The 27,758-nt window shown below is 37.1% G+C and overlaps 2 protein-coding genes across 4 annotated transcripts; one reads left to right on the forward strand and one right to left on the reverse strand.

Annotated features, from left to right (window-relative positions):
* The first annotated feature begins 21 nt into the window (after positions 1 to 21).
* On the forward strand, positions 22 to 10,855 carry hdac12 (histone deacetylase 12). Of its 2 annotated transcripts, XM_052109490.1 has the most exons (9): positions 22 to 385; positions 510 to 653; positions 2,003 to 2,162; positions 3,293 to 3,489; positions 6,119 to 6,269; positions 6,524 to 6,640; positions 6,728 to 6,870; positions 7,056 to 7,103; positions 10,724 to 10,855. In XM_052109490.1, exons 1-8 carry the CDS (start codon positions 257 to 259, stop codon positions 7,077 to 7,079), a joined length of 1,065 nt encoding a protein of 354 aa, XP_051965450.1. In that variant the 5' UTR covers positions 22 to 256; the 3' UTR covers positions 7,080 to 7,103; positions 10,724 to 10,855. The 2 variants fall into 2 exon arrangements, with proteins under 2 accessions (XP_051965450.1, XP_051965449.1); XM_052109489.1 differs by lacking the exon at positions 10,724 to 10,855 and having other exon boundaries at positions 7,056 to 9,598.
* Positions 9,916 to 27,758, reverse strand: trmt9b (tRNA methyltransferase 9B). Of its 2 annotated transcripts, none has more exons than XM_052109486.1 (4): positions 27,549 to 27,758; positions 16,066 to 16,248; positions 14,537 to 14,710; positions 9,916 to 11,663 (listed from the first exon to the last, which is right to left on the reverse strand). In XM_052109486.1, exons 1-4 carry the CDS (start codon positions 27,619 to 27,621, stop codon positions 10,711 to 10,713), a joined length of 1,383 nt encoding a protein of 460 aa, XP_051965446.1. In that variant the 5' UTR covers positions 27,622 to 27,758; the 3' UTR covers positions 9,916 to 10,710. The 2 variants fall into 2 exon arrangements, with proteins under 2 accessions (XP_051965446.1, XP_051965447.1); XM_052109487.1 differs by having other exon boundaries at positions 16,066 to 16,256; positions 27,549 to 27,693.

Raw genomic sequence — 27,758 nt, forward strand, 5'->3', positions numbered from 1 at the left:
CCAGTTAAAGCATGAAAAACATGAACGGCACATTACAGAAACAGGCAGCGCTGCATATGACAGTGAATATTGCTTTTAACCTTGCTTGCTGGATAATCAATAGTCTCCGATAAGATAAAGAAAAGCGTTTACAAAATATAAAAGCTATATGTCATGGATCGGTTTTGTTTAAATAGCTGCTTTCATTTAGTCCAACTTTTGTGCTGATTTTGTAACAGCACGCGTTTCGTAAGTAAGCACATGATAAGAGGCTATAATGTTTAATTTATCCTGTCAAATTTCCGCGTATAAAGCTGCTGTCAGATACACACATTTAGCAAAAGAGGAAATATTTCTAAGACAACCGTTGTATGGGACTTGGAGAAGGTTTTTCAACGCAGAACATGTAATATTTCCTAAATATTATCACATTAACCCCCAGAGTGCACAACTTGTCCAGACATGTTATATTCCGTATAATATAGGTCCTGTAAATTGTTCTCACTTATTTGAGTGTATTTCTCTTTCAGACTTGTCTTGAATCAACGGCACTTCCTATAGTTCATCATGGCAAGTACATATGTGACCTTCCTGAAAACCACAGGTTCCCTATGGGAAAGTTCCCCAAAGTCCTGGAGTGTCTCCTTGGAGATCAAGTGATAACAGATAAACAGGTTGGATTTGTTCAGTGAATCTGGCAATTACATTAACACAAACGTTTAACAAAATTAGATTTAATGTACAGTTGAAGTCTATATAATTTTTGTAGACTGAAAAGTTGTTTAATGACAGAATGGTTCACTTTTAATTGACTATATCACAATTCAAGTGGGTCAGAAATGTACATACATTAACTGTGCCTTTAAGCAGCTTGGACAATTCCAGAAAATGATGTAAAGCCTTAGGCAATTAGCTTCTGATAGGCTAATTGGAGTCATTTGAAGGTGTTCCTGTGGATTTTATATTATTCTAACTTTATTTTACCAGGAAGTCCCATTGAGTTCAAAAATCTCTTTTACAAGAGAGACCTGGCCAAAGTAGAAGCCATACAAACTCAACATATTAAAATGTAAGCTATAAACATCAACATGCTATTTAAACAGTGGTCTCTCACGAAAAACAGTCACATGCCTCCTTCACCATATTCTTTAAGATGCCCTTAAATTCATCAATGGATATAAATAAGTTTCATTTTAGACCTTTCTGTAGATTATTCCATGTCCAAGGAGCATGGCTGTATTTTAAGGCTTTCCTTCAAACTCAGCGCCTCTTTGCCGGACATCATGGGATAATCAAAATAAATCAGCCAAGACCTCAGAGAAGAAATTGTGGACCACCATAAGTCTGGTTCATCCTAGTGAGTAATTTCCAAAGGCATGAAGGTACCACGTTCATCTGTACAAACGATAGTACTCGAGTATAAACAGCATGGGACCACGCAGTCATCATACCGCTCAGGAAGGAGACACATTCTGTATCCTAGAGATAAACGTAGTTTGGTGTGAAAAGTGCAAATCAATCCAAGAACAACAACAAAGGACCTTGTGAAGATGCTGGAGGAAACAGGTAGACAAGTATCTATATCCACAGTAAAACGAGTCCTATATCGACTTAACCTGAAACGCTGCTCAGCAAGCTTTGAAAGATCTTACTTTTTGGAGAAATGTCCTCTGGTCTGATGAAACTATAATTCAAGCAACTTATTGTGAGAAGCTTGTGGAATGCTACCCAAAACGTTTGATCCAATTTAAAGGCAATGCTACCAAATACTAACAAAGTGTATGTACATTACTGACCCACTGGGAATGTGATGAAATAAATAAAAGCTGAAATAAATCATTCTCTCACTATTATTCTGATATTTCACAGTCTTAAAATAAAGTATGATCCTAACTGACCTAAGACAGGGAATGTTTTCTATGATTAAATTTCAGGAATTGTGAAAAACTGAGTTTAAATATATTTGGCTAAGGTGTATGTAAACTTCTGATTTCAACTGTACTTTTATGTTTCTGTTTAATAGGTGTGGGCCCCCAAAATTGCCTCTAAAAAGCTTCTTGAATGCGTGCACACTGAGGAGTACCTCACCAACTTTATTAGTGGAAACATCAGTGAGAAAGACCAGAGAAGAACTGGATTTCCATGGAGTGCTGGTTTAGTACAACGCTGCAGATATGAAACGGGTATGTCATAAAACTCAAAACTGACTCCTACGAGTCACCATTGCTTTCTACAACATTTTATTTGTTAAAGGAATATTCTGAGTTCAATACAAGTTGAGCTTAGTTGAAAGCATTTATGGCATAATGTTCATTACGACAAAAATGTATGTTGACTTTCTTAAATAACCAAAAAAAAAGAGATTGATGTTACAGTGAGGCACTTACAATGGAAGTGAATGTGGCCAATTTTTAGAGGGTTTAAAAGCAGAAATGTGAAGCTAATAATTTTTAAAAAGCACTTACATTAATTCTTCTGTTGAAACTTGTGTATTATTTCAGCTGTAAATTTGTTTAAACTGTCAATTTTACTGTCGTTTTAGGGTTTTTATGTTTACTGCATTATGTCGCCATGGCGACAAAGTACTAAAATTGGAAATAACTTTATACGGAAAAGGTTCATAAACAAATCTATCACACTAAAATCATGTTAACATGCATATTGTTTACATCTTGTGGCTATACTTTTAAATGGTGAGTATTTTAACGTGTACGAATTGGGCCCCATTCACTTCCATTGTAAGTGCCTCACTGATACCTAAATTTTTGCTTTTATATTTAAAAAAGAGGGATGAGTCAATTTATTTTTGTGTTAATCAACATTATGCCACAAATGCATAACTTGACCTTATTCACAGTAGCGCCATCTTTGATTTTTAATGGGAATGAAAACGAGGATGTTAGAGACATTCCAACTCTTCAATAGAATGCACAGCATATAGCTGTACGAAGCTCCTAGATCTGATTTTCCACAACTCATGTTGTCTGGAGTTTTTTGTCAATTGAATGTTCTTAAAAATATATTTTTTCAATATTTTGTCCGCGGAACGATTCAAAAACACTTTAAACTGCAGAACAGCCAATTGAAGAGACAGTACATCTATCCCTCACAGCCTTGTTGTTGTTCCTGTCAAAATTTGAAGATGGCGATGCTGTGATTTCACAGCTCTCTGGAATACTTGATTGCTCAGTCATGGTATTCTGCAGTCAAATGTTTTGGTATAATTGCTGCTAAACTGTACAATTAACTGTGGTCCAAGGTCTTTTCTTGTATAAAAGTATAACGCATTTCTCTCATCTGAGATGTGGTCCAGGTGGCACAGTGCTGGCAGGTGAGATAGCCCTTCAAAGGGGACTGGCATGTAGTACCGCTGGAGGGACACATCATGCTTTCCCCAGCTTCGGCTCAGGCTTCTGCCTGCTCAATGACCTGGCTGTGGCCACCAAACACTTGTTGGGTCAGTCCACAACCAGGAGGAAGATTCTCATTGTGGATCTGGATGTACATCAGGTATATGGAATGCCAATCACCACTCTATAAATCTTATACTCTTTAAACCCATTTTGGTTTTATCTTTTAGGAAGATACTTTTTAAGGAAATTTTAAACTTAAACGGATTAAGGCCTGTTCACACAAAGAACGATAACTATAACAATAACCATAAAGTTTTAAACATCGTTCTTTTTGTAAGAGAATAGCGGTGTCCAAACCACAACTATAATGATAACGACACCATAGAAAGATATCGTTGAGACGACTTTCAGATCCCAAAAAAATTTCAGCTGATGAATGATAAAAACATTGACAGCCAATCAAAATCCATCCAACTTTAAAGGGCTCGGGCCGCAATGTGCACTCATCTTCAAAAAACACATTCCAGCTCCGGATTTCAACTTATTATTACACACTCCTCAAGAACTGGCTATGTTTTTCTGCATTTTTAATTTTTTTCAGTATTAATAGAGATGAGATAATGAAAAGCTAACATAAGCTGGTAGTATAATTACCTCAGGTATCCAGCGCTATTATCAACAACATTGTTTTGTCTCCTTCGAAGCTGTATCAGTCTGTTTTTCTTTTGGGTTCTTTGCTAAATGTACAGCAGTAGCAGGTCAGCTACATCAGTTGTCTTGACTGTGAACATAATTGCAGCGCACGCTTCGAATAAACAATGTTATCGCCTGTTGGTGTGGATGCTAATATAGTTATCTTTATAGTTAACTATAGAGTGGATCTGGCTAGAATCCGCAAATTCAGAGTGTAAACAAAGTCCCTTTCAAGGCATGTCAGTACGCTATACAATCAGAAGTGGTATATTACTTGTGTAATTAGGCTGTTAAAGTAAATTGAGAGATTCGAATACAATTTTAGAGAAAAATGCAAATATGTCATATTTTATATGTGCTAAGCACTGATGATGACTTACATTCTTGAGTGAAAACGGGCACTGTACTGCAAGTAAAACAGAAAATGTGTCTCTCGAGATGTGTTTAAAAGATTGAATTTCCTTTTAAATTGGCACGGCGTCAAAAAAAATTCATTGTTACTGCACGAGACGCTGAAAAAACCAGCTGCGAGACATGACCCTGTGGTCAAAGACGTCCATCTAGACTAGCGCATGCTTACATTGAAAAAGACGATCCTGGTCAGAGTGAACGGCCACCAGAGGTGGAGCTCTTTGGCAGATCTGTCTTGACCATGCCTTGCTCTCTTGAACTCAGAATGGAAAACACTGTGATACAGACAGTTTTATGAAGCTTGAATCTGGTAGTACTATGGCACTGGTATAGGCTAATGTGCAACACTAGCCTATTGAAGTGTTTCTTTTCTCGATTTACTTTGTTACTTCATACTTGAGAATATGAACTGACTTAATCATTTGTCTCTGTCATTTTATACTCATTTGTTAAAAGCCAGATATTTTATTTGTCTCGCTACAAAAAAATCGCTACAACACGGGGCTGCTTAGTTTATATTGATTCCATGCGCCCTCTTGTAGACATAGGAGATAATGTTGATTTAAAAATCAGGGGCTTCATTTATAAAACATTAGTACGATCATATTTGTTACTAAATGGATTATTCCATGGATTTGATCCTACGTCAAAAGTGATGCAAACGTTGAGATTTGTAAAGAAAAATGTTCTTATGTGTACGTCAGATTAAAGCATGCAAACTAATGCTGTTTGTGCCAGTGTGTGCTGAATTGAGTTTTTGATGTTTAGTGATTCAAATACGGGTCAGTGACTGACTTCATTTATGAGCACATTTACGTGAACAAGAATATTTGATATTAGTCAGAATGTGGTCTTATTTAGATTATGTATTTGCAAATGTTTATTTTGGATATCCACTGTAACAGAATATTTATTTAGTCCTATCTGCACATTTCCATAATACATTTTGAGACATTCCATATGAATGAATGAACAAATTTGTGGGTGTTCTGTAGGTAGAGTCCATGTGCTTGTTCACGTGCTCATGTTTTTAAGATGAATTGCGATTTATAAAGTGGGATACATTAAGGAACATTTGTAAATCGTTTGTTGGAACGTTTTGGAAATTGTCGTACATTCACATTTAAGATCATTTTACAAATGTCTTTATTAATGAGGCCCCTGATGTCTTGTAGATTTTTTTCCCTCCCTAAAATAATGTCTTTAAAATTTTAATATAATTAGAATATTATTCTAAATTTGATTGTATTTTGGTGAAAAAAGGGTAATTTAGTTTCTCAGCCCTATTTTGTAACAATTCCAACATTTACCAAAAGCTTTGTCAGTGGATAAAACACATTTTCTGTTTGTTGTAAAATAAGTGTTCGTTTAAGTTCAAAGCAAATTTGTATGCATCTCATTTGCTCTCATTACATGTTTAAATCTATATATTTGCAGAATATCAGCCACCCTACACTTTAGATATCTGTATTGGCATCAGCCATTGAAAAACCCATATCAGTCGACCACTAAATTAGTGGTGTACTTTAACAGTGAATGAATGGACTAATGAAAGGACTACTATATTTTTTCACAGATTGAAATTCACATAATTGTTGTCCTTTTTTTTTTTTCCCGGACAGAAATGCTGTTGTTTTTCAAAATTATACAGTATATAATGTTTTCCTTTACTTCCACTATAGGGTGATGGCACAGCCTTCATTTTTAAGGAGGATCCAGATGTTTTTACCTTCTCAGTGCACTGTGGGAAAAACTTTCCTGTGCGAAAGCAGCAGAGTGACCTCGATGTAAGTGTGGAAGATGGCACTGAAGACAAAGAGTATCTTTCCAAAGGTAGAATTATTTTAACTCACTCACATATTCACATTTGTTTTTCTATTATGGTGAGGACTTTTCATTGACTTCTGTTGTTATTGTACTGAGCTACTGAAATGTTCTATTTCCTAATCCTATCCCTAAATATTAGCCCGCACACACATACATTTAGCATTTTCATTAAAGACGTTATTTAGAGTATGTTTATAAAGATATTTTCCTCGTGAGGACCATTCACTCAAGACTCATTGGCTATGTAATGTCCTGTGCAGTCCAGGAACATCTTCCTTGGGTACTGGAGACATTTCACTCTGATCTGGTGCTGTATGATTCTGGAGTGGATCCACACTGGGATGACGAACTTGGAAGACTTAACCTCACAGACGAAGGTGAACCATATGATTTGTCTTTCTAAAATTCAGTGCATTGTTTTATGAAATTGACCCTCATAGGTCTTTGTTTTTTACCCAACATAGGACTTTACCAGAGGGACCTTTATGTACTTCAGACAGTCATTAAAAGGGGCATTCCTGTCGCCACTGTTATTGGAGGAGGCTATTCCAGAAATATTGATCGATTGGCTCGCAGACACTCAATAATTCACAGGGCTGCATCTAAGGTGAGGAGTTAAGTGATAAAGAAAATGGTTAAAACAACACATTCTATTCCATTTTGTGTGTTATATTAAGCAGTTTGTCCAAAAAAATACCCTTATGGGTTTGTATTTTCACCCATTTAATGCCTACATGTAATTGAAAAGTAAGAGGGTTTTGTGCTCCTAATGATCTAGATTTGTTCTCTTAGGTTTGGAGAGAACATGGACTGTAACACCAATATGGAAATGGACAGCAGGTACCAAACAAACAAACTAAGACCGTTGAATGCAGAGATGGAACATTAATCATATTTCTGCAAATACAGTAATGACTTTTGCTATGATATGCAATACGTTATTAATACAATTTTATATTTATTCATGTCATAATTATATTAGTCCTTTTTTATGTTTTTTTCTTGATTTATACATTTTTGGGGTTTGCAAATTGTAAACAATTACTAGTCAATATCAATAGTAAAAAAATTTGTCTCAAAAAATATGTATTACACTGACGGCCAAATGTTTGGAATAACATACAGATTTTGATCTTATGGAAATAAATTGGTACTTTTTATTAACAAAAGTGGCATTCAATTGATTATAATGCACAGTCAGGACATTGATAACATGAACAATTAAATGGGGACTGTCTAGATTTGATCAAAAATGACTTTTCAAATAGTGATGGTGCTGTTTTTTACATCAGTAATGTCCTGACTACACTTTGTGGTCGGTTGAATGCCATTTTAGTGAATTAAAGTACCAATTTCCTTCCAAAACTGCAAAATCTGTACATTATTCTGTGTGTGTGTGTGTGTGTGTGTGTATATATGTATATATATACTAATCTATACTAAGCTAATGTTACTGTATGCAATAGATTTTGTTAATAAAATTCAATATTTATGATGCTAGAGAATAATTTATTTCAGCTTTTATTTCTTTCATCACATTCCCAGTGGGTCAGAAGTTTACATTCACTTTGTTAGTATTTGGTAGCATTGTCTTTAAATTGGTTAACTTGAGTCAAACATTTTGGGTTCCACAAGATTCTCACAATAAGTTGCTGTAATTTTGGCCCATTCCTCCAGAGAGAACTGGTGTAACTGAGTCAGGTTTGTATGCCTCCTTGCTTGCACAAGCTTTTTCAGTTCTGCCCACAAATTTTTTATCGGATTGAGGTCAGGGCTTCATGATGGCCACCCCAATACCTTGACTTTGTTGTCCTTAAGACATTTTGCCACGACTTTAGAGGTATACTTGGGGTCAATGTCTATTTGGAAGACCCATTTGCAACCAGGCTTTAACTTCCTTGCTAATGTCCTGAGATGTTGCTTCAATATATCTAAATAATTTTAGTTCCTTGTGATGCCATCTATTTTGTGAAGTGCACCAGTCCCTCCTGCAGCAAAGCACCCCCACAACATGATCCTGCCACCCCCATTCTTAACGGTTGGGATGGTGTTCTTCAGCTTGCAAGCCTCACCCTTTTTTCTCCTACCATAATATAATATGATCATTATGGCCAAACAGTTCAATATTTGTTTCATTAGACCAGAGGCCATTTATCCAGAAAGTAAGATCTTTGTCCCTATGTGAACTTGCAAACTGTAGTCTGGCTTTTTTTTATGGTGGTTTTGGAGCAGTGGCTTCTTCCTTGCTTAGCAGAGTTTCAGGTTAATTCGATATAGGACTTGTTTTACTGTGGATATATATACTTGTCTACATGTTTCCTCCAGCATCTTCACTAGGTCCTTTGCTGTTGTTCTGGGATTTATTTGCACTTTTCGCACCAAATTATGTTTATGTCTAGGAGACCTATTGCGTCTCCTCATTGAGCGGTGTGCTAGCTCTATGGTCTCATGGTGTTTATACTTGCATACTGTTGTTTGTACAGATGAATATGGTACCTTAAGGTGTTTGGAAATTGCTCCCAAGGATGAACCAGAATTGTGGAGGTCCACAATAGTTTTTTTTCTGAGGTCTTCGCTGATTTCTTTTGATTTTATATTTACATTTATGCATTTGGCAGACACTTTTATCCAAAGCAACTTACAGAGCCCTTATTACAGGGACAATCCCCCTGGAGCAACCTGGAGTTAAGTGCCTTGCTCAAGGACACAATGGTGGTGGCTGTGGGGATCAAACCGACAACCTTCTGCTTAACAGTTTAGTGCTTTAGACCACTACACCACCACCTTTCCCATGATGTCAAGCAAAGAGGCACTGAATTTGAAGGTGGGCCTTAAAATACATCCACAGGTATACCTCCAATTCAGTGCACCTCCAATCAGAAGCTAATTGTCTAAAGGCTTGACCTCATTTTCTGGAATTATCCAAGCTACCTAAAGGCACAGTTAACTTAGTGTATGTAAACTTCTGACCCACTGGAATTGTGATCTAGTCAATTAAAAGTGAAACAATCTGTCTGTAAACAATTGTTGGAAAAATTACTCGTGTCACGCACAAAGTAGATGTCCTAAATGACTTGCCACAACTAGATTTTGTTAATATTAAATCTGTGGAGTGGTTACATTTTTTTTGTTTTAATGACTTCAACCTAAGTGTATATAAACCTCTTGATTTCAACTGTACTAGTCCATATAAATATTATAGGGGCGGCTGTGGCTCAGGTGGTAGTCCAATAATTACAGGGTTGGCTGTTTGATTCTGGGCCCACACAACAAAGCTCAGTGAATGGGACACAGTGTAAAGCGCTATTGTAACCTCTAATGTTAAAAAAGGTGCTATAGAGGTGCAGACCATTTACCAAATATTATATTTGTTTGTCTCTAACAATACATTGTTTCAATTCAAAATAAGTTATTAATAAACCTTAATATTTGTGTGAAATTATTTTAGTTATGTACACAAGTGTTGCTTTGCAAAGTATAATCAATTACTAGTCCATATCAATATTATATTTTTTCTCAATATGTTTACATTTAAATCTAAGCTAATAGTACTGTATACAGTAGATTTTATTAATACAATTTAATATGTATGGTATTGTATGCAATTTATAAAAATAGTATATAATAGCATTACAAAGACATGAATTTGAGACAGTGGGCTGAATAAAAACAAAATATTGTGTTTTATTTAACAGTCAAAATACACACACACACACACACACACACACACCGATAAAAAAAAATTGTTCAAGTTTAAAGGAAAATTAAAGACCCTTCTTGTGATATTGACATGATCAAGTTACACCAATACAAGCATACACAATCTGCAACAATACCAGCACTAGACTGCTTAAATTATTCAAGTTTTCAAGATGGGAATTTGTGCGCAAATAATTACACAAGCAGTTAAAACAATTTTTAAAAAGCTTCTGCAACACACATCACAACAGTTTATAGATTTTATGGTAACACTATCTACACAACACAACAACTACACAGATAAACACCTGAAGAGAGCGTTCAATAAAAAACTAGTTATGTGCTCACATTGTTTGGTTCAGAATAATGATGTGCTATGTTTCTGTTTCAGGCAGGAATTGCTTTATACAGTTAACAGTAATACACCAATAAACTCAGTGCAAGTTAAGATTATTTGTAAATCCAAACAAAATTTAAGACATCACAGAGAATGTTTAGCATCAATCAACACATTTTAAAACTAAATTTAGCATGACTAGTACCTTTAAAATGGATAAATAAGACTGTTGGGTCTATTTGGACCAACACTGGTCGTCTAGTCAGAGAATCAATACCTCGCTTGTTATTGCCATTTATACTGAACTCGTTAAATCTGATCCAAATACCGTACTTAAAATCTCAAACTAAAACGTTTAAAGACCAATGTTCAAAACCAATGTAGTAAATTAAAATGGACATAAAATTTGATTTAAACCTTCCAGACTTGGATCTTCTCGGCCACTACACACCAGTTGGCGTGATCCAAGTAGGTGTGCAGAACATGGAGCTCTTCCACATGGTTTTCAATCAACTGCATCAGTTCTCCTTCCCTGAATACGTGGTAGTACCTCAGACAAGTGTCCTTCAACTGCTCGCTGTTCCATTCTTTCATCCCCCCGGTTTTATGAAGAGATGCTGTGCTTTCCTGCCTCTGCAAAGGCTCTTGACTTCTTGATGTATTCTCTACATCCCCATATCTTTCGTTATTAGACTGCTCCGGTTGGTAGGACACCAAATCAGGCAGTGGTACTGAGGAACAGTCATTAACAAGATCCACACTCTCATTCCCATTACTAGCACTGCTATTGTCAATTTTATGGACTTGCTCATGGGAATCGGAGATGAAGACATCCTCTTCTAGACTGGTTTTGGAGGAAGATGAAAAGAGGTTAGAAACCTGTCTGATGAGACCCCTGCTACTGGTTCGCCGGCTTTTGCTCTCTGCCGCCTCATCCACAGGGGTTTGTAAAGTGCTGGAAGAGGAGCGGGACACGCTCAAGCTGCCAAAGTCCAGCACAGAATCCAAAGACCTGGAGAAAAACCAAAGCCTCTGTTGCTTCTGCTGGCAGGGGCTGGTAAGTTCGCCCTCGTCCACCATGGAGGATGTGCTTTTTACCTTCCTGTGCTTGTCACTGGAGGCGATGTCATCGCAGACGCTTTGGTTTCCATTGCCTCGCTGTCTGGTTCGCCCAGTTCCTCTCATGGCAGGAGATAAAGGGGGATTGGGGTTCCAGGGAATAAAGACGTCCTGCTTCTCAAACTTGCGCCTCTTCTGCTCCATGGCCCAAACATAAATCATGATTTGCCCTCCCACGCGCAGGGTGCGCGCCATCTCCTTTATTGCTCGGATACGCCTTTCTTTGGTGGACATGTGGTGGATGACTAAGCAATTGAAAGATTGAAAGATTTCAGGTCATTGGTATACAGTCTAGGCAGTTAAAATGGATAGTTTACCCAGAAATGAAAATTATATAGTTCTCACCATGTCTTTCAAAACCAATATGATTTTCTTACTCCCAAAAATATATTTTGAAGAGTATGTGAGCTATTGTTTTCCTTTAAGCTTGGAATACATTGAATATTCACAATATAATCATGATGATTCTGCTGGTGATATAAAATAATCATAAATATCCAAATTTCTAATGACATGAGTAAATGATGACAGAATTTTCAATTTTGGGTGAATTATAGTCTTCCTTCAAGAACACAAAACAAAATCTTTGAACCATGTGAAACCAAAATCAAAGCAGAAAGCAGAGCTTACTCAGATGTAAGTGTTTAAACCATTATGGAACTCTGATATCATCAATGACCATATGAATTGTTTTCTCTGGGGATTCACAAGAGGTTGCCAGGTAACCCAGCTGTATAGCCTGACAACAAATACTCCAAGGCCACTTCCAAGAACTGCTAATCTCTTGTAACCCAGTAACATCTCTTGTTTCCTCCACCTCATAAAAGTTTAAATAAACCTATATAACAGCTCACTTTCAGGTTAATGACAGCACTACCAGCAGATTGAAATTCAATGGTCTGTCATGGAATTACTAGGATGTTTTCTAAATGTATCAGATACAATGTGCGCCTATGAATATAAATCCACATAGACCATTATGTTAATGACTTCATGTCACAGTCTGTTAAGCTATAAATGTAGAAACCCACACTACATATGCCCTTTAAAGCAGCATGGCCTTTTACTGTTCCAATGCATTCTGGACAAAATTAAATACAAGATATGCTCAAAAGTAAAAAATAAAATTACTTTTCAAATTGTTTTTTTAAACAGAGACAATTCATTAAATTAATAACAATTCTGAATGAAGCAATTTAATAGAATTGTTAAAAGTAGTGAATTGGAAATCGAGAAGCTGTTCTTGTTCAGAACCGTTTCCGTTTATTATTAATAATAAAATAAATAAACAGTTTTTATCCATCTTTTTCCTGCACGTGGAAGTTTTCCAGTCGATTTGACTGTTTTCAATTTCCGGTCTCAGTGTTTTCCCTTGCATAAGCGTATTACATATTCTTAGTGGGAAATGTGATGTTTATGGTATTGTCAAAACAAATGTGGCTGTATAGTACTGAACTTCAACTGAAAGTCCTGATGACTTGATTAATTTTATTGACAGTGCCTCAACTGAATGTGTAGATGACGTGAAGTTCTAGACTATGGTTTATTATGTTAATATCATTAAAGAAATAGTTCACCCAAAAATGAAAATTCTCTCATAATTTACTCACCCTTATGCCATCCCAGAAGTGTATGTCAGCTTTCTTTCATCTGCTGAACACAACTGAAGGTTTTTAGAAGTTCTCAGCTCTTTTGGTCCATACAATGCAAGTGAATGGGTGCCAACATTTTGAAGAAAAATCACATAAATCAGCATAAAAGTAATCCATACTCCAGTGGTTAACTCCATATTTTCAGAGGTGATATGATAGGAGTGGATGAGAAACAGATCAATATTTAAAAGAATGGTTCACCCAAAAATGAAAATTCTCTCATTCACTTGCCTTGATGCCATCCCAGATGGGTACGACTGTCTTTCCTCAGCATCTTCATTTGCGTTCTGCAGAAGAAAAAGTCTTCTGGGATGGCATGAGGATGAGTAAATGATGAGGGAGTTTTAATTTTTGGGTGAACTATCCATTTAACTACTTTGAGTTGTTATGACAAGGGCACAACAATAGCACAAGTTGAGACTGAAATTTCAGTAAGTTTGACACTGGTCTCGAGACCAGATACAGAAAACAGGCAGTTAGGGGAAAAAAAAAAAAAAAACTGAATTTCCACTACTGAATCTAAAGCAATACGGCAGAAGAATTACTTTTAGATGACTTGTGAAATTGAAGTACGAATTAAATATGAGACTGGTTGTTCTCACAATGGCAAATGCAACAACATGACCAGTGTCGACCATAGTCCGATTCGTGAGTAAATTACTTGTTTTAGACAGTTCTTGAAATTAATTGGACAAAAAGCCTCACAAATAAGTCTCAAACTCATGAGTTGTCAGTTTGAATTAGTCCAATGACTCACCCACAGAATCCAGTCAGAATGGTTCTTGACTCTCTAAACCACAAGTAATTACTTTTATGTTCACTTGAAAATTAACCAAGAACACTGAAATATGTACCATAAAATAGGCAAGAGTGGAAAATTATTAGCAAAAAATAATTTCATGTCACTTATAAAATAATTTGGAATTAAGTAACAGATATCCAAAAGACTTTGATATATTTTATATATTTTGTATGTTATGAGTCTTATCTCCCATGATATGTTGCCGTATTAAGGTACAAAAAAAAGTCAAAGTCATCAATATTTCTGTATTTTATTTTATGCAACAAAAAAAAGAGTTTCTGACTTCCACTCTTATTTTGAAACGTATAAAACGTGTGTGCTGAATTTTGAGTGTGTTTTGATCTTAAAGAGGTAGTCACCATAAACTGCCATTGTATGACATCACTGAGCACAACATTTGTTCACAATTTCTCCCTTTGTGCTAAGAAAAAGAAAGACAGTCATATGGGGTTATAACAACACAGGAGTGAGTAAACGATGACTAAATAAAAAACTAAATAATCTAAAAGGCTTGTAAAGACTTAATAAAGTGCTAAATATAAAATTAACTAAATAAAATAATTTTTAAATGGAACCATTTAGGAACTGAACTTCTTAAGTGGAATTTCGTATGATTCCCATACCTACTAGTGAACATATTGTGATGTTTACATCGATGCATTACCTGCAATGGAGAGTACTGCGTCAAAACAGCCATCTCTATAGGGTAAACGTAGGCCATCACAAAGTTGCACCTCGTGACCCTGACTCCACGCAGAGTCCACCAGCGGGCGACACACATCACAGCCCAGCTTGAAGATATTCTCATTGATGTGCAGATATTTGCCATTGCCACAACCTGCAAAATGTAAAAATAGTAATGCAATTAAATAATGTTTTTACTCTATAGAATATATGAATATCTGGACTCTGTTTCTGCCTTTTGCTTTAATATCTTGGTACATATTCATTCATATTAAACTTTAATATGAAAAATTGCAGTTTCTTTCAGGCGTTGGTGCACCACATGCCGTCAACAAAGGCTGCATGTGATAACAGGACATTAATCGTAATCAGGTTTTTCAAGGCAATAGATAAAAGATGGGACTGAATGGATTTCTTTTCAGCAGTAAGAGAGCAATTCTTGAGATGAAACCCTGCTGTCATTTATAAACAAAAGATAAATTACAGTACTTCAACAGATTGAACTAAAGGTAAACTTTTTATAGTTCAAGAGTATGAAAAACCAAAGCACTTGTTTAAAGCTGCTGAATGTAATTTTTGCACCACTGCCATTACCAAATGGAAATGCAAAAAATAATCACAGTTTTTTCCAAGTCTTCAATAGAACGCAACTGTGCATGCACACTTTTTCCAACTGTCTTGGTTCCGGAATTATTTTTCCCATGGATGGAATATAATCCCATAAAGCTTTGAAAATTACGTAATCAAATAAAAAATGATGGATATTTTTTAACTATTGATTTCAAGTAATTGATTATAAGTATATAAACAATATATTTGAAGTATATTGCAAAGTATTCAGATATATAGAAATATACCAGTAGTTTGAGAGTGTAGGGAGACCGACTTGATAGCGTCATTCATTCAGAGTGTGTCAAGTGGGTGATCGCTGCATAGTTCTTTTGCAGCGGTTTGCATTCTCTTATTGGTGGATCTTTCCCTTCAGGATTCATGGGTATTGCAGTTCTCCACTATTAAACACCATCTTTTAAAAATTAAGCCAAAATAATGCAGACTTGTAGATTCAGTAGAAGCATATACCATTGATTAACAACCTCGATGTCCGTTTTTACAGGTTTAAAACTTATTGTCAATAATCAGTTCCCCAATTGAAAAATTGAATGGGCTTTTTACTTCCAGAACCTGACCATTGCACTCCATTCGCCCGTTGTAAAAGGTGCCATAGTTTGTTCCTGGGAGGCAGCAGAGGTCATAACCCCGCCCCCACCCTAATCCTAACCATATGGAGCCTGTGTGGCCGAGTACCCTCCCAGGAACAAAGCATGGCACCTTTCACCAATGACGACTTTATTCATAGTACAAACAGATAGTCCTGCCCCAGATATGATAATGGTTTACTTGTAGTTGTCTCTGCATATTAAGCTGGGATATGAGAAAGAGTTGTAATATCGACAAATAACACATATCAGCATTAAAAAAATACAGAAAAGCTTGAAGACAGAGCCTTACCTACGTCAGCCACAATGCTGCCGGGCTCCTGCTCCAAAAGGAACTGCTTGACCTTGGGCCAAGCCTTGTAACGGCTGTCATTGAAGTAGGGTGCGATCCTCTCGTACACGCTGTGAACATGGTCTCTCTCCAGCTGGCTGGCAGCCTCGTCCATGCTGCTCTCTATTAAACCCCACAGAGCATCTTCACCACTTAGCCAGAGGGAGAGATAGAGAGAGAGAGAGAGAGAGAGAGAGAGAGAGAGAGAGATAGGGAGGGGAGGTGGCGAGACATAGAATGAGACCTAAAGATTGAGCTGCTTTGCTCTTTAAGCTTTGCTTCCACATCCTCAAAAAATGAATCCAAAGTACCACATTGATTGGCTGTTTCTAGACACAGTTGCAAGATGGAGAAGTTTTTGTTACAGTAAGAAATGTAACTTTTCTATATGATTTGTCTCTGCCAACATGCAGAGAATAATAAAAAAAATAATGCATGGAAAAACATGTCAGAAATTGACGGCATTCCAAGGAAGTGTGACTGATCACCTCGTTGATGACATTATGCACTATGCGCTGCTGCAATGCATACAAACACTTTCCCCAGCAGAAAGTTAGTTTTTAGGGGCAAGAAAACGGATTAGTTGTCAAAATGTTCAGTTATGAAGCTCAAACAAGTTAGGGAAACTAGTGGTAGAAATGCCTATTTTCACCAACAATACAGACACTTTGTGACCTGGAACAATACATGCAAGAGAAGTGACAGCATTAGGAATGCCCACTTGCGACTTCACAGTACAGGGACTAGTGACATCATGCGTAAAGTCCCTGGTGTTGTGAACGGGGCTAAATACCGATAAGATGGAAAGATAGGCCTACTGATAATGTAGATAGCTAAATGCCAAAATAGGGTTTCTGATTAAGACATTCAGTACAAGGTTGTGACATTCTGTTGAAACCACTGTGTTTCTGATTGAAGTCTTTTGTTCTCACCAATCCATGTAAAATAATTTTGTAAATAGTTACTCTTCTGCCACTAGCACAAACAGAGCTGTACGCCTCCTCACAGCAAAACACATCAGTTATTCAGACATCTAGCACAACAGCTACATGCTTCACAATCAACTCTGAGCTGTATATCATCTCCCCTCCTCCATACACACACAAACACATATACATATACACTGTATATACAACCTCTTCCTCTCACTATCTCGTCTTTACCAACTGCGACACATTTGCAATAAAAAAAAATGTAATATGGAAATAACTGACAAACAGACAGAAAGACAGACAGACTCCATGTGAACACAGATGGATGGTTGCTCCGCTTCATTGAAATGCAGACTGTGGACATTGCTTTTCAAACTGTGCTGCCACCTCTGATCTGTTTTTCAACGCATTGGTTGTCATAACTGGTACTCTTCAAACTAAATGCATCAGCTTTTCAGGTTTTCCTTTTTTATTAGTGCTTGCATAGCAGAACTGCAATGATAATCCTAAAAACAGAGGTTAGAATTTGTTCTGAACTTAAACTTTTTCAATTAATTCAGCCCAAACCACACCAAAATCAAAAGTAACAGTCAGTATCTGGTGTGGCCACCAGCTGCATTAAGTACTGCAGTGCATCTCCTCCTCATGGACTGCACCAGATTTGCCAGTTCTTGCTGTGAGATGTTACCCCACTCTTCCACCAAGGCACTTGCAAGTTCCCAGACATTTCTGGGGGGAATGGCCCTTGCCCTCACCCTCCGATTCAACAGGTCCCAGACGTGCTCAATGGGATTGAGATCCGGGATCTTCGCTGGCTATGGCAGAACACTGACATTCCTGTCTTGCAGGAAATCATGAACAGAAAGAGCAGTATGGCTGGTGGCATTGTCATGCTGGAGGCTCATGTCAGGATGAGCCTGCAGGAAGGGTACCACATGAGGGTGGAGGATGTCTTCCCTGTAACGCACAGCATTGAGATTGCCTGCAATAACATCAAGCTCAGTCCGATGATGCTATGATACACCGCCCCAGACCGCGGACCCTCCACCGCCAAATCGATCCCGCTCCAGAGTACAGTCCTTGGTGTAACGCTCATTCCTTCGATGATAAACTTGACCATCACCCCTGGTGAGACAAAACCACTACTCGTCAGTGAAGAACACTTTTTGCCAGTCCTGTCTGGTCCAGCAAAGGTGGGTTTGTGCCCATAGGCAACATTGTTGCCGGTGATTTCTGGTAAGGACCTGCCTTACAAGTAGGGATGGGCATTTTGGTCATTTTGTCTACTCGAGTTCTCAAGTACTCCAGGAGCAATTACATGTTCATAACTGTATATATAATAACATGTCTGACAAAGTTCTATGTCTGCTGCATTGCATCTTGTTGTTCCAGTGTATCGTCTATTTATTATTATAGGCTGTTATAAAATAGTATGTTACAAAAATGTACAAAAGATTTCATAATCAAGATATAATGCATCGTATTTTGTCATTATGTGAAGATCCGCTGCCCAACTCTAAAAGAATGTGCACAATGCACGTCTGTCTGTTCTTCCTTCAGGTTACCGTAGTAATCTTAGTAAGTGTGCACCAGTTATTTTATTGACTGTTCCGCCTATTTTCAAATAACAGGAGTTGAAGATGCTGCATTGTGTTCCATTTAACTGAGCTCTGTCTAGCTGTTTGAAACACTTGCCTGCTGTACACTGCCACACACGTCTGGTGTGTATGTGTGTCCAAATGTTTGCTCTTGTGAGAGCAATGCTCTGTATTGTTGTTGTTGTGATTCATGAAGTATTTCATTCAACTGAGAGTCTGAATTTCCACCTTTCAACTGAGGAAAGTGCAACGGAATGACACTTTATATTGGATATCTAACTTGGAAACTGGAGCGGAAATCTTCATTCATTTCGTCGAGATACAGGGAGGTTTAGTCAGTGATAATAAATAATATCCATTAACGAGTCAAAGTTCTCACATTAAATGATAAAGCATGTTTAGCCAACGTTTTGCAGAGATAGGCGTTCAAAGCACGGTTAATTACAGTCTCTTTGATCTGATTATTGTAACGATAACATTGGAGCGTCGTATCAGTTTGTTTGTCATGAGAAGTCTCTGATAATCAATGTAACCTTCAAAGTCACAACGTAATCAATCTCAAAAATAAAAATAAACTTCCTCTTTGACACATTTGTGTTTAGTTGTCAGGTAATAGTCACTGGATTTCGAATTAAGTGAAAAGTCACATCATGTGTGATCACTATTGATCATCGTTTTCATGATCGATCATTGCTGCCCCGTCCGAGCACACAAGTCCTCGAGTACTCGTGCCCATCCCTACTTACAACAGGCCTATAAGCCCTCAGTCCAGCCTCTCTCAAGCCTATTTTGGACAATCTGAGCACTGATGGAGGGATTGTGCATTCCTGGTGTAACTCAGACATTGCAATTTATTGCCCTGGCCACATCTGCAGTCTACATTCCTCCATGCAGCATGCCTAAGGAATGTTCCCGCAGATGAGCAGGGATCCTGGGCATCTTTCTTTTGGTGTTTTTCAGAGTCAGTAGAAAAGGTCTCTTTAGTGTCCTAAGTTTTTATAACTGTGACCTTAATTGCCATCTACCATCTGTAAGCTGTAAGTGTCTTAATGACCTTTCCACCAGTGCATGTTCATTAATTATTTATGGTTCACTGAACAAGCATGGAAAAAATTGTTTAAACCCTTTACAATAAAGATCTGTAAAAGTTATTTGGATTTTAAAAAATTCTTTAAAATACAGTGTCCTGAGAAAGGGAATTTTTTTGTTTACACACACACACACGTATATATTATACACACACACACACACACACACACACACACACACAACGTTTAGTTGTTTTTTTTAAAGGTTACATTAAACCAAAAAATTCCTGTAAAAAAAAAAAATCTGTAATATGTGTCGATTCTTGAGTTTATCTGACCGAAAACAAGACATGTGCTGCAGAGCACTATGACAACAAAGCGGCTCTCAGTATAAGGGGCCGTTCACACAGAACACATTTTTAAATCCATTTGGGCCGGTTTTTTATTGTTGTTTTCTATGGTAATGTGCTAGAAAAAATGCATTTGGCCTGAAAAGCCCCTTACGCAGCAAAGCAAAAACCTAAGCTTGCCTAAAACCATTCTTTTGTTGCTTAGCAAGTACTGGTGTATATTCTCCAGATAATGCTAATCTAGTTTATTTTGAAGTGCATGATTGATGACATCTGATAAACGTGGAAAAAAAAATTTGAATTTCAAGCAGTTATCCATAAAACATGGCATGATAAATCACACTGGCAAACAGAGATGTGTTCAGCTGTAAAACTAACTGCCTTTCAGTGGCTTGAGTTGTTGCAAGTTGAGAACTGAAGTCGCAGATCAATGCGAGAACATTTTGAAGCAAATCCACATTTGATGTTAATCTACTCTCCTGCATTTCATATGACCATGTTGTCAATAATCTCACAGTCTTGCCAGATCAATGCGACCTTCATGTAGGCCACTCACAGGGCCAAGCCTTGTCTGCAGACAATGACTTTGGTACCAAGTCGGTACAAAATAAAAAAAGATGTAACAATACCAGTTTTTCTGCAGTACCGGTAGTACAGAGCACCAACTCAATCCAGTACCAGCGCACAGTATGACTGACATACGACTACTTTAAAATGTTCACAGGCTTATTTTTAACGCGTGCTCCATTACTCCTTGTACAATTACATGGACAATTAATCAAATTAAAATCATGGCATGTCCTAGTGTGATTTATTAAACCGTTAAAGGCTGCAATCTTGCTGTGGATGATCTGCATATTTTAAATCCGACCGCTCATCCTCTAGAATCTCCACAGACATTCAGAATCTCCACAGACATTGAGAATCATTCACGTTGTATGAGATGACAGAGCAGAGCACTAATCTACTGTGAACCATGCAGCACATGTAAAATATATATTTATATAATTAAAATCACGTAATTTGCACTTTAATCTTGTTGACCAAAGTGCTTCACAGTAATACAATTTTAAACATAACATTTGAAAGTGGTGTCCTACATTTCATTTGTCAGACGTGACAAAAGTGTTCAATGATCACACTGGACTGTCACATGAACTGTTTATCTGGAAAAGCGAAGCATCAGGCAAAAAACACACTTCATAATTTAAGGCTCTTCAGCACCAGAGTACATCTCTGATTTAATAAGTTTGGATCAACCTTCAAGGTCTCTCCGCTCTGTTGATCAGAGGTGTCTGTCGGTCTTAAAACTCAAGGTGATAGAACTTTTGCGGTGGCCCCTAGCCCCTAGCATGAAGTCATCTCCATCTCTAATGTCTTTCCAGGGGGCCTTAAAAATGTATTTAAAATCTATGCCTTAAATTGAAGAAATTGCTTAAAAATATAAAACAACTGTATAGTAAAATGTAATATTCACTGTAATTATAATACATCAAAATATCACAAGCAAGACAGCCGTTGCAAAATGCAATGACATGTTGAAAAGTTATATTTTCACTTTTTTAAAGGTTTAAGAATGTATTGATTACACCATTTTGATGATGAAATTAAACTTTTAAAAAATTTTCAGGAAAGTTCTGGAAAATAAATTATTAAAAACTTTATTAAAATAATTTTGAAATCATTACAAATAACTAAAATGGGGTGTTCAATAGCACATTATAATATTAGCATCGAGAACAGTGAAATTTCACTGGTATTTGTACCGACTACTGAAATGTTGGTACCGTGACAACACTCATTTCAACACAATGAAGGTTTCAGTCTATTTTCACATTGAATAAACAAATGAAATACCAAATCTAAACCTAGTGGTTTTTGATTGTGTAACTAAGCCATTGTGCAAAAGCAATCGACCTTCTGGAATATTTGCTTGAGAGCATGATTATCTTGTTATTCCATAATCCATCAGTGATTGTATGATGTAGTTTAGTGAATGCATTAAGTAAAAATGAAAAGGCTCTTTGGTTGTGTCACATGCTCCCCTGAAGAGAAACTCCCTACACAGATGAGCCATAACAACATAGCAGCATATAGGTTGATTGTTGGTGTGTGACTTAAAACTGTGACAGAAGGCGAGTGTGGAAAGCAGGCCAAAATTAGGAAATGAATAGATGTGCATGTTTCAATGAGGCACTTACAATAAAAGTGAATGGGAACCATTTTTGGATCATTTAAAAGCAGAAATGTAAGCTGATAATTTTAAAAAAAGCACTTGCATTAATTTATTTTTATTACAAGTACAACTTGTAACAATGTTGAAATTGGAAAGGAGGAGGCAGGAACCGGATGAACAAAGTACTATTTTAATAGGAACTTAAACAAAAAGACACAAAAACATAAACGCACACATGGCAGCTGCATGCGGCTCTCTCTCCCAAACTGCCACATTCCGCTGCACTTATCCCTCTCCTGGGCTGATTAGCCCCATTGGGGATCGGGCGTGCATAGTCACCGCCGCCCTCCTCGTTACACCTTTATCTTTTTTAAAGAAGAGGAGGGACAAGTCAAAAATATTTGGAGTTAACATTAACATTATGCCACAAATGCTATTGACTAAGCTTGGCTGCTATTGAACACAGAATATTAATTTATGTAATACCATTTGACTTGAGCCCAACCAACTTGCAACGCCCTGACAACCACTCACAGCACCTTGCCTAGTGTACATTAAACGACTCAAGCTCATCTCCTTTGATGATTGAGTCAGTGACTGGTCTGCGACGAGAGGTCTCAGATCTCACGATGAATGGTTGTGTATTGTGCGCACTCCTGCGACATGCCGAGACTAGTCGCAGACGCTACGACAGATTTCAAACCAGCTAGATTTCTAGATGTCTTGTCGGGTGTCCACAGTGTCCTGATGAGCGAGACCAACAATGAGCCACAGCCAGTAGCCTAGTTTCCATCCACCTTTCGTGCTATTTTGTGATCAACAAAGTGAAAATGCGAAAAATTAAAAATCGCAACATTCTGCCTATTTTCATTCAAATGGCCTTTTATCTATAAAAAGGGTGCGTGTGATGACATCGACATCTAAAAAAAAAAAAAAAAAAAACACTTTGTCGCATAAGTTTTGGTTTAGCGCAAAAAAATCTGCCCTGAAGCCGTTTCCATTCAGAAATGTGTGTTTATCGCTAATTTGCCTCCCAGATGTCCCTAATTTTTTTCCTCTGAAGTTTTGGTCAAATGGGGACAGTATTGAGGTAATGCATTAAAATTAGCCAGTTTACTATCATTTTAATTTCACAAATAAAAGCAATCAGAAGAGGAATTGCAATCAAAAGGGAACAGTTTCCCTTCTGATAGGACTGTAATATTGGTCCTGATGTTGCGCATATCACAGGTTGGCACCAGTTCCGACCACAGAGTGGATCATCATGGCCCTGTTCAAGCTGGCAACCTGCACCAAGTAGTGGCAGAAACTTTCTGTCTCAGTATAAGGACCATCAATCGATGCGTATATGCGGTGTGCACAGCTATTTAAAAACAAAATTATGTGGTGTAATATCAGGCTTTACATATGATACATTCCTGGTATTCAATATTCTGAACAATCTTCTAATCAGAAGCATCGCCATCACAACTGCATTATGTCCCGCATATTTCTCCAGCAACTTTTAACGACCAACTGAACTTGATTATCATCTAAAATATATTTTAGCTTCAAAATGCAAATTAATATTTTCTGAGGAAGCAGTAAATGCAATCAAAGCAGGGCTGGACTGGTAATATGGCATACCAAGCATTTTCCCGGTCGGCAGACGCACTTCCAACAACTTTTGGGCCAGCTGCTATGTAAAATCCTGAGCCGATTTCTCTTCCCAGTCCAGCCCTGGGAGGTAAAGGGTGTTAGATTTCAAATATTTAAACTTTTCAAAATATTCAAAAGCTTGTTTTCTGAAAGTGAACTCAGCATTGGAAAAATTGTTCTGATAGTTTATAGTCTTGAAAAAAGCATAGAACATTCTGAGAATGTCATACAGCCGACTGTTTTCGTCTACAGAACAGGGTAAAGCTAATTTAAGAATGAGAAAAGAAAAGGCATATATAGGTCTAAACTTCATTTAATGCTTTTTTCGTTTGGTAATTTATTTAATACAGGGGATTTTGCTGGCACTTTTTCAAAAGTAGTCTAACAGCCCAATTCTATTAAATTATTGTTTAGTGTTCCCCCCCCCCAAAAAAAGCAATGATGCTTTTCTCCTAGTAATCTTAATTTAAAACATCTTTATGCACAAAAATGATATGTTTTTTGTACTGTGGGCTAATTCCGTGACTGCCGTCTATTATTTTGAATAGTGTGGAAAAGCAAATTTAATAAATAAACGTATAGCCATTCATTTGTTCAACATGCACCAGAAATTTGTGTTGGCACTCCTGGAAGTGTCATGTTTGCAGATCTGCTCTATATGCTGTAAAGATCAATTCATAATCACGTACAATAAATTGGATTTCAATACTGTTGTCATGATTAACACAGGCTAACGATTGGGGCAAACTCTGTCATGTGACACTACATTTTTGCATTAATGCCAATTTTATTGACAAAAAGTGTATCCAAAGCATTTTTTCGTGACATTTGATGTATCGACATGGTTTATGCGGAAAAATATTATGTCGACATCTCATACCCGCTGTCTTATTTTCCGTTTTTCTTGATTTGTTTTCTTCTGCAATAAGCGTAAAAATAGGCACGAGCCACTTTTTTCATGTTTGTTGATAAGTTGTCACAAATAAACTGCACAAGTTTGTGAATACATTTTGTTGCCGTAAAAGATGTGATTTGGGCAATCCGTTTGAAATGGGACAATGCTAAAGACAGCAATAACCTGGTACAAACTGTTTTGAAATTTGCCCACTTCAAACACATTCAGACATTGGGCTTGCAGTGCCATGGCAGAGGAGTCCCGACCAATTAAAACACTACAAACTATGCAGGTTACATGCAGACTTAATTTTAAAAAGAGAATGCATATACATATATAAGAACTTCACGAAATCCTTCAGTGGGTCTGATATCAACATGTTTGTGCATAATAGAGAAACTGTGCACTGGTTTATTGTGCTTTCTCTTCTTTTACTTTTAGTGCTTTAGCTATTTTTATTCAATAATACACATACATAATGATTGGCGGGTGTGTGTCCACATGAAATCAGAGACTCTTGTGGCACCTTTTTGATTACAAGAGATTTTATAAGAGCCTTCTTGGAATCAAATAATAATAAATAAGTGCAAGGCCTGCATTCACATAGCAAAATATCTATTTTGAATCCATTATGTCACAAAACGACTCACTCTCTGGCCAGTCATTTTAGGATTGCAGCAGCTGTCTGGCTTTGGGTGTATTATAGGTACAGGTTGTCCATGATGTGCTGTATTAAAAACACTTGACAGCAGCATTAAATGTCACCTCATTCTGAAAGATGTCAACTGGTGTCACTTAAAGACATTGGTTTGTCAAAAATGGCAAATCATTTCCATGACTTTATCTGACCCTTGTTTTCTAAATGGCACCGTGCCACAAACACTTATGTCATCTCCCTCAGGACCCTGCAATTGGGTTGCAGTGCTGTTTAGTTAGAACTCCCTCATTACAGAGACTATTTTAAGATCACACCCGCTGACAGATAGATGGGAGATGAATTTTACAGCCTCATCACCATGCCACAAACAGCCCTGATGAGGCTTAATTGCATCCGATTGTCCCTTCAATTCATTAAAATGCTCAACTCGACAGGCATTATATAAGCAGCTGCAAGCGCGATGTTGGGAGAATACTGAACAGTGGCAGCTAAAATTAGAAGCAAGCTACACCCCAGACAACTATTCTCTTACAAAGCGACAGAGGGTCTGGCCCAATACTGATGGAAACACAGAATAAATGATATGGAGTTTCATTGTTTATTTTTACACTTTGCAGTTGATGGATTTTTGCTCTTAGCGATGCATGATCCCCTTAACTGATGCAGTATATTTAAATAACCTCGGTTACCATTCACTTTCATCACATGAATAACAGATGCAATGAAAGTGATTGGTGACTGAGGCTAACATCCTGGCTAATATCTCCTATTGTGTTCTACTTAAGAATGAATGTAATACGGCTTAACATGAGGTTAAGTAGGCTAAAGGAGAACTATAACTTTAAAGGAACAGTTCATCCAAAAATGAAAGTTCTGGAATAATTTACCCTTATGCCAGCCCAGTAGTTTATGCATTTCTTTCTTCTGCAGCACACAAATGAACATTTTATTAAGAATATCTCAGCTCTGTAGGTCCATACAATGCAAGTGAATGGTGGCCAGAAATGTTATGCTCCAAAAAGCACAAAGACAGCATAAAAGTAATTAATGACTCCAGTGGTTAAATTCATGACTTCATAAGCAATATGATCAATATTTAAGTTCTTTTTTTTACTACAAATTCCACCTTAGGCCAGTAGGTGGCGATATGCTTGAAACAATGTGAATCGCCAAAAAAAATAAAGAGGAATGTGAAAGTGAAAATGTTTATAGTTATGTTATGCAGGAGAAATAAAGTCATACACAGCTGAGATGGCATTTACTCAGTGAGTAAATGAGAGAATTTTCATTTTTGGGTGAACTATCCCTTTAACATTGAACATTACTCTTATAAGGCTTTGGGATAGATATAGGTATTGCATCTTCTTATGATATAGTAAAAATACCCAATTGTATGATAATATGACCATGTGGACGCAGATATTAATCACAGTATGCAAATAAATGCCATCTATTCACCATTTCTGAATTTACATTGACATTTTTGTTTGAATCTCTAACAAAAAAGTGCTATGATATTACCACATAACATTGATGATATCAGATGGTCTTTATTGCCATATTCATATCATAAAACATGGCATTGCTATGGTATAATGTCCAAATAAAAACATGGTAATGCCATGGCGTTTGATAGTGATTTTAAAGCACAATTAAAACTTAAAATACAAGCCATGTTGTAATAATAAAAATACAAATAATCTCTATATTTATGTTTACAGTACAAAGACATTTTGAAATACATCTGAAAATATAATCCCAGACTATTGTGCTTGATTTTAGGTGTACCTACTCTGACTACTAAATGAACATGCAGTATGCAGAAGTGAAAATAATACACATTATCATTACTCAGCACATGGTGGCGTTTATTCATGCCTTTATGTATTGCACTATGAAACATGAAACAAGAGCAGGCTGATGCCTGATGAACCAGCATGACGTCTTTAAACTTTAAAAAGACATGAGAAAAGCATGTTCAGAGAGGTAAACCTCATTCAAATAAACGTGCATTTCACACACTGTTGAACACGCGGTGCTTATCATCTTCGCGTAAACTTCAAAAGAAATGTATGCAAATCCAATCATTTGGGTCAACTGAAAGTTTTACCCCGTGTTTATGTGCAACACAAGCTCCAGCGACATAAACATCCCATGTATCAAACCTACCTTTTCCTCTCTCAAGATTGTAGTCGCTGAGGCATTCAATCCGGCGAGAGACCGTTTGTTTAATTCGCGCCATTCACGCCACATACGAGCAAAAGACAGCGATGAATCAATGACAGCATCTCATTAAAAGTGTGCAGCCGACCGGCTCAGGGTGCACAGTGGGAATGTGATTATAAATACATGCTCACTACATTCGACTACAACACTAGA

This window comes from Xyrauchen texanus, chromosome 38, assembly GCF_025860055.1.
Source record: "Xyrauchen texanus isolate HMW12.3.18 chromosome 38, RBS_HiC_50CHRs, whole genome shotgun sequence".
In the NCBI taxonomy this organism is placed as follows: domain Eukaryota; kingdom Metazoa; phylum Chordata; class Actinopteri; order Cypriniformes; family Catostomidae; genus Xyrauchen; species Xyrauchen texanus.

What these genes read in the sequence shown, in the direction of transcription:
- hdac12 (XM_052109490.1), top strand. Translation starts at nt 257, where the DNA reads ATGTTTAATTTATCCTGTCAAATTTCCGCGTATAAAGCTGCTGTCAGA. An exon ending in ACGCTGCAGATATGAAACGG is followed by an intron (nt 2,163 to 3,292) that starts GTATGTCATAAA and finishes GATGTGGTCCAG; the next exon opens with GTGGCACAGTGCTGGCAGGT. An exon ending in TGGATCTGGATGTACATCAG is followed by an intron (nt 3,490 to 6,118) that starts GTATATGGAATG and finishes CTTCCACTATAG; the next exon opens with GGTGATGGCACAGCCTTCAT.
- trmt9b (XM_052109486.1), bottom strand. Translation starts at nt 27,621, where the DNA reads ATGGCGCGAATTAAACAAACGGTCTCTCGCCGGATTGAATGCCTCAGC. An exon ending in CAGCATTGTGGCTGACGTAG is followed by an intron (nt 14,711 to 16,065) that starts GTAAGGCTCTGT and finishes TACATTTTGCAG; the next exon opens with GTTGTGGCAATGGCAAATAT. An exon ending in CGCAGTACTCTCCATTGCAG is followed by an intron (nt 11,664 to 14,536) that starts GTAATGCATCGA and finishes TCAATTGCTTAG; the next exon opens with TCATCCACCACATGTCCACC.